The 9,285-nt window shown below is 45.9% G+C and overlaps 1 protein-coding gene across 4 annotated transcripts in view; it reads right to left on the bottom strand.

Moving 5' to 3' along the window:
* Positions 1-477: 477 nt before the first annotated feature.
* Positions 478-9,285, bottom strand: part of SAE1 (SUMO1 activating enzyme subunit 1) — a 74,268-nt gene continuing 65,460 nt past the window's right edge. For 3 of the 4 annotated variants that reach the window (XM_027079968.1, XM_027079971.1, XM_027079970.1), the window contains 3 exons: positions 5,126-5,195; positions 2,252-2,399; positions 1,387-1,498 (listed from right to left, as the gene is read on the bottom strand). In XM_027079968.1, the coding sequence (XP_026935769.1) occupies positions 2,271-2,399; positions 5,126-5,195 (199 nt within the window). In that variant the 3' untranslated portion in view covers positions 1,387-1,498; positions 2,252-2,270. Of the gene's footprint in view, positions 1,499-2,251; positions 2,400-5,125; positions 5,196-9,285 lie in introns of all 4 variants that reach the window. The other variant, XM_027079969.1, reaches the window with a different exon arrangement.

The following is a 9,285-nucleotide window of genomic DNA, read 5'->3' as shown; positions in this document are numbered from 1 at the left end:
GGGCTTCTCATTGTGGTGGCTTCTCTTCTTGCGGAGCACGGGCTCTAGAGTGCAGGGGCTTCGCTAGTTGCAGCACGTGGGCTCAGTAGTTGCGGCGCGTGGACTCAGTAGTTGTGGCACACAGGCTTAGTTGCTCCGAAGCACATGGAATCTTAGCGGACCAGGGCTCGAACCCCTATCCCCTGCATTGGCAGGCAGATTCTTAACTATCACTCAGTTTTACTCCTTTTCCACTATTATTACAAGTGCTATCCCTGAGAACAGCCACTACTTAACTGAATTATTCAACAGACAATAAGAATCAGAAGCTTCTGCATGCTAGAATAACTCTTGCTGCATTGCCCAGGAATAGTGACGGAGGGGAGGATCTTTGTGTCATGTTAAAGCATCCAGGGACATTTCTTCAGGTTTAGGCAATTGATAGGATCGCTCCCTGTCAGAGGAAGAAGTTTGTAATGTGGAAGAAAAACAAGCAAATCCTAAAGCAAATAACTTTATTTCAATCATTCCTTTTTAAAGAACCAAGGAAATATAGAAAATATAAAAAAAACATGAACAGCTGCAATTCAGGGGGGTAAATGAAGGGCCGATACAGCCCTTAACATGCGACAGCCTCCAGAGCGAGGGTCAGCACGGTGTCGGAGTGGGGCTCCGTGGGAAGGGCAGGCTCCTCTGTCCCAGCTCACGGCCAAGGAGTCAGAATCCCCAGGGGGTGGGACCAGGGAATCTGCCTTTTTAAAACGAGCTTTCCCGCTAATATTCCATTTGCAAGGTCTCACCCTCATACCCAAGAGGACTTGGTGATATTTCCTCTCGTCCAAAATCCAGGCTGGAACTCAACTAATCCTCAACTAAAACTCAAGAATAGCACACCAGATGCCACCTGTTGTTTTTCAGAGTCTCAAACTTTGGAGGAAATACATTCCGCCTGCCACGTTTTTTCCTCTCTAAGGGCACCTGTCTGCATTTGGAACTGTGGTTCCACTAGTGTTTCATCAGTCCTAGGCCTTACTCCCCACCTGAAGTCATGCTCCTCTCTGTGTGACATCAGGCGGGGACTAAGGCCAAGAAGATGGCAAGAGGCTTCTAAGCAACAAGGCGTGCTGGTTCCTGGCCGGGGGGACTGGTGACGCCACGACGAGGAGTCAGAGGGGGCTGTCCGGTGCTGGCCGCGCAGGCCTGGGACGGGAACGGCGACAGCCAGGACCTACGCCCCTTGCTTAGCAGCCACTGGTGCTTAGAAGCAGCACATCTGTATGACCTCACTGCTCACAGGAAATGGTTTGTATTGGTTCGATGACTTCACTTTTCCCTCGCCTGGAGAGGGCCTTCACGGGGGAAGGGGACAGGGGTCACATGTGGGCATGCCGCAGGGCAGCATCACCAGGGCTGCCAAGTCTTGGGTTCACTTGGGGCCAAGGCACTCCACAATCCCGTTCCCCTTCATGCCATCAAAGAAGAAGAAGTTGTTGTGAGGAGGGTCCCTTTGAGACAGGGCCTGGGGAGCAAAACAAGAAGAGGGTTCAGCTCAAGTGCTTTAAAAGGGATAAAATGGAGAAAAGAGAATAAACCCCCAAACTGAAATCTTCTAAAAGCAACATGGGCAGTGGTTCGCAAGAGACGTTGATTTTGCTCCCCAGGGGCTATCTGGTTATGTTGGGAAACATTTCTGATTGTAATTGTCATGTCCCTTTGCTCTGTCCCTTACCAGCTGTGTGTCCTTGAGCAGATCATTTAGCCTCTCTGACCTTTACTTTCCCCATGTAAAATGAAAATAACAAATGTTTTATCCTAGGGATTAAAAAAGATGCTGTACCTCAAATATCTAAAACAATGCCTAACATGGAGAAGCACCACTTGGCTAACGGCAGTAATAATTATTTATGACTATTCAACTGAGAAAGGCACTGATTCATTCCAACACGTCTGAGGCTGCAGCCTCCGTCACCTAGGGGGACACTCACTGATGCAGAAGTGGTGCTTCCACGAGAAGGCAGTGCTGCCTGCCCTCCACAGGACAGGACAGGGCTGGGGTCCAGAGGGCCTGGGACATGCCAGTCAGCCATGAAAATGATGATTATCTCGTGGGGTTAACAGAAGTTCACAGCACTGTTAGAGATGCAGTTAAGAGTCCCTGAAATTACATGCTGAATCATGCATGTACCTGTGTGTACTGGGAAAGGTCCATAGGCGATAGTGGACATTTTCAACACAAGAAGGGTTACTGTTTAATGAGGAAGACATCACCTACGCAGATTGCTAGGCGGGTTTCAAGGTTTCCGGGAGCACCATGCTGTCGTCCCTAAGGCAGGACCTCCTTTACAAGGTCGGGAGTGTGCTCTAAACATCCCGAACCTCTCCTCCTTGGACTGAGTGCCAATCCCAATCCACTTTCTCATCTGTAAAATGGAAACAATTATACCTATTCCAAGTGGTTATTCCGGAAATAACCATTCTTCTGAGGACAATGTATTGAGCATCTACTCTGTGTCAGGTATTGTGCTAGATATTAAGGATTCTGAAGTCCCTCCCTGCCTGGGGCTTGGATCAGAGGTTTGCTTCTCTGGGCTGGCATATGAAATGGCAAATAAATGGCCCCTGCCTGCTAGGGCCCCTGGTGAGTAGGAAATGCGATCAAGCTTGTAACGTGTCGGGAATGTAGTAAATTCTCAATAACTGGGAGCTGCTATGACTAACGGGGGCCAGAGGTCCTTTCCCAATAGCTGAGGCCCCAAGCACTCAGCCAGGGGGAAGGGCCCAAGAGCCCACAGGTGGATCTTAGGCCCGAGAACCCGAGTTCCAGGAGGTGCTACAAGGCGTTTCCACGTGGAGCCTGATAAGGCGGCTGCTGTCACTCTCACCTCTAGCACTCTAGGTGGGGAGACCGACCGCGGACAGTGGGGAGAGAAAAGAAGGATGATTAAACCCAACGAAGCGGGACGTGACAGAGGACATGGATAGAACATGTGGTGTCTGGAATGATGCAAGGAAGGAGGGAAACAAAGATGATTCCAAGGGAACAGACTTATACATTTGCCCCCCCATCTTCCGATGTTTGCTTTTTACGGGTGGTCAGATGGTCCTACCAGGGAAAAGGGGGAGGTCCACGGCCCTCAGATTGCAGGCCTTTACCACCAGCTGGCCGAAGCTGAAACGGTGTTAAGTAAGGGGGAGTGGTGGGGACAAGACAGCAGGGCATGGGGTGAACATGGGGCAAAAGGTAAAGTGCTTCCCAAGCAAGACGGGGGTAGGAGAAGATTCCAAACACACCCAGCAACCAAGAATGCAGAGTACTCTGGCTATCTGGGATAAACAGAAACAAGATGCTGGGCAACAGCTGTCCCCTGCAGGCAGGAAGGAGGGGGCTGCACTAGAGGTTAGGACTGGGATGCAGAGAAGCCCCTGCACACAGTGGGGTCAGGGCCACCTGCCTGACCCACATCTCCATCCCACATGAAAAACTCAGGGAGCAGCTTCTCAATGGGAGGTATGGAGGTGAGGCTAAGGGTGCAAGGATGGTGGCCCCGGGTCCACACAGAGCCCTGCCGGACGGGAGGGCCTTTAGGGAGGGCACCTGAGGCCTGATGGCAGAGCACAGGCTCAGAAACCAGATGGCAGGGGCTCGAGTCCTGGCTCTGCCGCTTCTCTGCACCTCAGTGCCTTCTTCATACAGGAGGGATCACCAGCTCCTACCTCTTGGGTTGTTGTAAGGATCCAATGAGTCTATCCATGTAGGGAACATGGTCTCTGTGCAGTAGGTACGTATGAGCTTTCAATGAATATCTACTATTGTTGTCGTCACTGTAGGCTACAAAAAGTATATTATGTTCCCATTCCCCCCCTTATTCTTCACTGTACTCTTTCCTGCCAAGACTCTCTATAGGCAGCCTCAGAATCCTTCTCAACACAGTCCTCTGGGCAGCCAACTTCTCAGACTGGGGACACAGCTGAACTTTTTTATCAGTCTGGGTTAAGCAGAAGGCATGAGCGGGAAAGCAGGCACAGCATCCCATGCTTCTCCTCTTCTCCACTGTACCTCCTCGGTGCTCACCCCTACTGCCTATGACTTAGAAAGTTAGATTTAGGGAAACAACTGATCCACAGAGAAGGATCAGGAAAGAAGAGAGAAAAAAAAGGCCTTGAGAGGATGGTGAGACCATCAAATTGAGTCAAATGTTTCCAGAGCAGGACAAAGTAGTGACAGCTGGTCTCCAAATCGTCCTCCTAAGCTCAAACCTGACATGCAAATGGACGTGGAGAATTATTTGACCAGGCACGACTCTGCTCCATGAAAGAAAAGGACACCCCATCACTGCAAGTCCACTAAAGCAGTTAAGAACCTGCAAAAGGCAAATTCAATATCTTTGGGCAAAGATCAAAAGTCCCCAAAGAAAGTAAAATACATTTGGGGGTATGCTATAGTTCTGGCAACTCGAACGTTCCAGAAGAGACTCAAAAGGCTGTGCTAGTTACTTGGTTACCCCATGACACTACATGAAATGCTTCCCTTCTGAGAGGGACAACGACACCTGCCTAATGTGGGCACAGGTCACACTGGATAGAGCCTTGTGGGGCTCCTGGCACACTGCACAGGCTCCACTGGTACTGATCTGCCCCTGCTCTATACACGCCTACGGTGTGTGCAGTAACAAGAGGGTGCTGTGACGCCATGGCCATGTGTGGAGGGAAACCGTGAGGCAGAGGTGGAGAAGCACGGGTCGTGGAATCCCTTCTCTGGGCCTCGGTGTCACCCCTTAAATGGGGGTCAGGACAGTGCCCATTTCATAGAGCTGCAAGGGCAGAATACCTGACAAATATCATAAGTGCCAGATGACTGGCTGGTATAGTCAGGGGACGGTGGGCAGCACCTCACGGGCTCTTTGTCCAGCTCTGAGTAGGCAGGCACTCAAAGATCAGTTGCCGCAGGCCCACCTAGATGGGCTGGAGAGAAGAGGACGGGGTGGAAAAAGGAAGGAAGGAAGAGAATGGGGAGGGCAGGAGACAGGGTGAGTGGAGTCAGAGAAACCAGGCAGCTCTCTAAGACAGTCCTGGGTTCTCTCTGTTGGCACATCCAAGGTCATGGTGCGGAGGGTCAGCGATTTTCTATGCCACAGTGACTTTTTACCTTCACAATTTCCTGGGCCAGGATCCCTCCAACCACTGCACACACTGGGGCCATCTCAGAGAAGCAGTACCTAAAAGAGAAGACAAATGAAATGGCGCACTGAGACAGGGAGGCTGGTAAGGACATCTGGAAAAGGTCAGTAGTAGGTTCACCTGAATGAAAACATCTCCTACCGGGAGGAGTCAATTCAGACAGCAATGCGAATGCTGGCAACTAGGCGTGAAAATTAAATCTGATCCAGGTTAGTAGGTGGCTGGGAATGACCTCTGAACCTTGGCAGGCAAGAATTGTTTCACAACTTTTTTTTTTCTTTTTTAAAGTTAAAGGAAAGGCTATATCTGTGCGTCCTAAAAATAAAGCCCTACAAATATCAGATGTTTCAGTGCCCTGGTCACATTCTCGCAATTCTCTCCTGACCCACATGGGCAGTGGGTTCTATATGCTCTTCCCAGACAGATGTCAGGAGCAGGCCTGTGTTAACATGCAGGAGGCACAGGAAAGTTGGGGCCTGAGATTAAAGCACGGGAGCAGAAAAGAGCCTTCACTACCCACGTAGCTACCCACCCTTCTGGGCCAGGATGGGTATCCAGAGGAGAAATTTTAGCTAATATTGTCACCTGCCCCAATTACCCATCCTGGACAGCCGAACGCCTTCTCCCCCCACCTCCCCAGAGGAAGCATGCCTCGCCAGTTCCCATCCCTGAACACAAAGGGGTTTTTTAAATGAGCAAATTGAGGTGCAGGCAAGTTAAGAGGAAAGCTTCCCTACGGAACCCTACCACGAGGAGGCCACCTCCCGTCTTCTTGGTTTGGTACACACCCTTCCAGACATTTTTAAAAGGGCACATATCTAAACATATATAATTTAAAACCCAAGTCATAGCAGCTGTTACTCATTGTGCCCTGTAACCTACGGATGGATATTTAAGCGGTTCAACATTGTGACCATACATCTTGGCAGTGGTGTCCAAACAATTCCTTATGGCAAATTCCAAAATACAGAATTGTTGAGTCCTGACACATTGTGCCAAAATGCCCTCCAGAAAGGCTATACCCATTCAGCTCACATCAACTGTGCTTGGGGATGCCCATCTCCTCACGCCCTGGCCGGGCCCAGCACTCCCATCTGTCCATCCACAGAGGCAGCTCTTCCTCCCGCGTACCAAGGTCCACTGCAGAACTATAAAATACACAGAGAACTATGCCAACGCGAAACTAGTCACCATAATTCTACTACTCAAAGACAGTCAAATGTGGGAATATCTTTCCTTTAAAAAAAAGCTCACAGGGCTTCCCTGGTGGCGCAGTGGTTGAGAGTCTGCCTGCTGATGCAGGGGACATGGGTTCGTGCCCCGGTCCGGGAAGATCCCACATGCCGCAGAGCGGCTGGGCCTGTGGGCCGTGGCCGCTGGGCCTGCGCGTCCGGAGCCTGTGCTCCGCAACGGGAGAGGCCACAGCAGTGAGAGGCCCACGTACCGAAAAAAGAAAAGAAAAAAAAAATTCACCTACATTCTATGTGATCGTACTATACAAATTTAACATTCTGCTTTTTTAAAATCATCTTAACAAAATGCTAGCAAACCAAACCAGCAACATATAGACACATGATCACTTCAACAGACACAGAAAAAGCATGAGACAAAATCCAGCACCTCTTCAAGATAAAAACACTCAACAAACTGGGAAGAGAAGGAAATTTCTTTAAACTGATAAAGGGCGTCTACGAAAAATCCACAGCTAACATCTTACTTAATGGCAAAAGACTGAAAGATCAGGAACAAAACAAGGATGTCTGCTATCACCACTTCTATTCAACATTGTGCTGGAGATTCTAGCCAGGGCATTTAAGGAAGGAAGGAAAAAGAAATAAGGGGCATCCAGACTGGAAAGAAGTAATATATATATTCATAGATGACATGATCTGGTATACAGAAAGTTCTAAGGAAACCACAGAAAAATTATTTGAACTATTAAATTCAGCAAGGCTGCAGAAGACAAGATTAACATACAAAAATCAATCTATTTCTATATATGAGCAATGAACATCCTTAAAATGAAATTAAGAATTTGATTTACAATAGCATCCAACAGAATAAAATATTTCAGAATAAATTTAACAATAAATGTGTAAAACTTATACTCTGAAGACTATAAAACATTGTTGAAAGAAATAAAAGACTTAAATAAATGGAAAGATATCCCCAGGTTCATGGATCAGAAGACTTAATATTGTTAAGATGGCAATACTCTCCAAATGTTACTGGGACAACTGGGTCTCTAAAGGCAAAAGAATTAATGTGGACCCCTACTTCACATCATGTACAAAGGTTAATTCAAAAATGGATCACAGACCTAAATGCAAAAGCTAAAACTGTAAAACTCTTCAGACGGGAACATACATGTAAAAATGGGGGGAAAAAAGATAAATTATATTTCATAAAAGTTAAACATTTCTACTTCAAAGGATACTATCAGGAAAGTGAACAGATAACCCACAGAATGGGAGAAAATTTTTACAAATCATGTATCTGACAAAAGGACTTGTATCCAGGGACGCCTTACAATTTAACAATAAAAAGATAACCCAATTTAAGAATGGGCAAATGATCTAAATAGACATTTCTCTAAAAACATACACAAACGGCCAGTAGGCACATGAAAAGATGCTCTACATCATTAGTCATTAGGGAAATGCAAATCAAAACCACAGTGAGATGCAACTTATTACCCACTAACACTGAAACAGACAGACAATAACACTTGTCGGCAAGGATGTGGAGAAACTGGAACCTGGATAAAGTGCTGGTGGGATAGTAAAGTGGTGTGCCCACTGTGAAAGAGAGTTCAAATTGTTAAACAGTTACCATATGAGCCATCAATTCCACCCTTTGGTATACATATCCAAGAGAAATGAAAACTTATGTTCACACAAAAACACATGAATGTTTATAGTGGCTTTACTCATAATTGCCAAAAACTGGGGACAACCTAAATGTCCTTCATCTGGTGCATCAACTGTGGTACATCCATACAATGGACTACTACTCGCAATAAGAAGAAATGAGCTATCGACTCGTACAACGTGGATGAATCTCAAAGGTATTAGGCTAAGGGAAAGAAGCCAGACTTGAAAAGAATACACATGCTGCATGATTCCATTTATACTACATTATTGAAAAAGGCAGAACTACAGGGATAGAGAACAGGTCAGTGGTTGCAGGTAGGGAAGGGACTGATTACTCCAAGGCAGCATGAGGGAATTTGGCGGTGTGTGTGTGTGTGTGTGTGTGTGTGTGTGTGTGTGTGTGTGTGTGTGTGACAAAACTTTTCTGTATCTTGTTTGTAGTGGTAGTTACACAACTCTGTGTCTTCATAAAATTTTATGGAACTTTAAAACAAATAACTCACAGAACTGCATAACAAAAAAGAATAAATTTGACTGTATGTAAATTTAAAAAATAAAACCAAAACACCATGAGGAAACAAGAACAAATTTCACTGTATAAGTCTAAATAATAAAAACTAAACAAGAAAAAAACAAGCATCATCTCAAGACATAATCAGACAAGTTCAGAATATGGGATATTCTACAATATAACTGGCCTGGACTCCTAAAAAAAAAAAAAAGGCGGTAAACTGTTCTAGATCAGGAGTTGGAAAACCTTCTTTGTAAAGAACCAGACATTAACATTCTGCTTTAAAGCCAAATAATTTTTTGGCTTTATAGGCCATATGGTCTCTGTTTAAACTCTTTGTAAAAACTCTACAAAAGCTGTCACAAATAATACACAAATGAGTAGGTGTGGAATAAAACTTTATTTACAAAAGCAGGTGGCAAGCCACAGTTTGCCAACTCCCAGATTAAAAGCAGCACAGAACCAAATGCAACAGATGAACTCTGATGCATTCTTAAGCATCATGTCATCATTCTGCCCCCTCCCCAAAATAAAAAAGCAAAATATTAACAACTGAATCTAACTGAGTGGTATATAGATGTTTACTACTGTTCACTATTCTTTCCGTTTTTCTGTATGCTTGACATTTTTCATATCATTTTAATCTGTGTACTTGCATTTGCTCTGTAATATTAACTCTCTAATGCCTTTCCAATTTCTCTTTCTTATAAATATGATAATGAATATCTTCGGTACATAAGTATT

This window comes from Aethalodelphis obliquidens, unplaced genomic scaffold, assembly GCF_003676395.1.
Source record: "Aethalodelphis obliquidens isolate GAN/ISIS:26980383/991018 unplaced genomic scaffold, ASM367639v1 scaffold43, whole genome shotgun sequence".
Taxonomy (NCBI): Eukaryota; Metazoa; Chordata; class Mammalia; order Artiodactyla; family Delphinidae; genus Aethalodelphis; species Aethalodelphis obliquidens.
The sequence above is the reverse complement of the archived record's forward strand: the minus strand, read 5'-3'. Positions and strand labels throughout refer to the sequence as shown.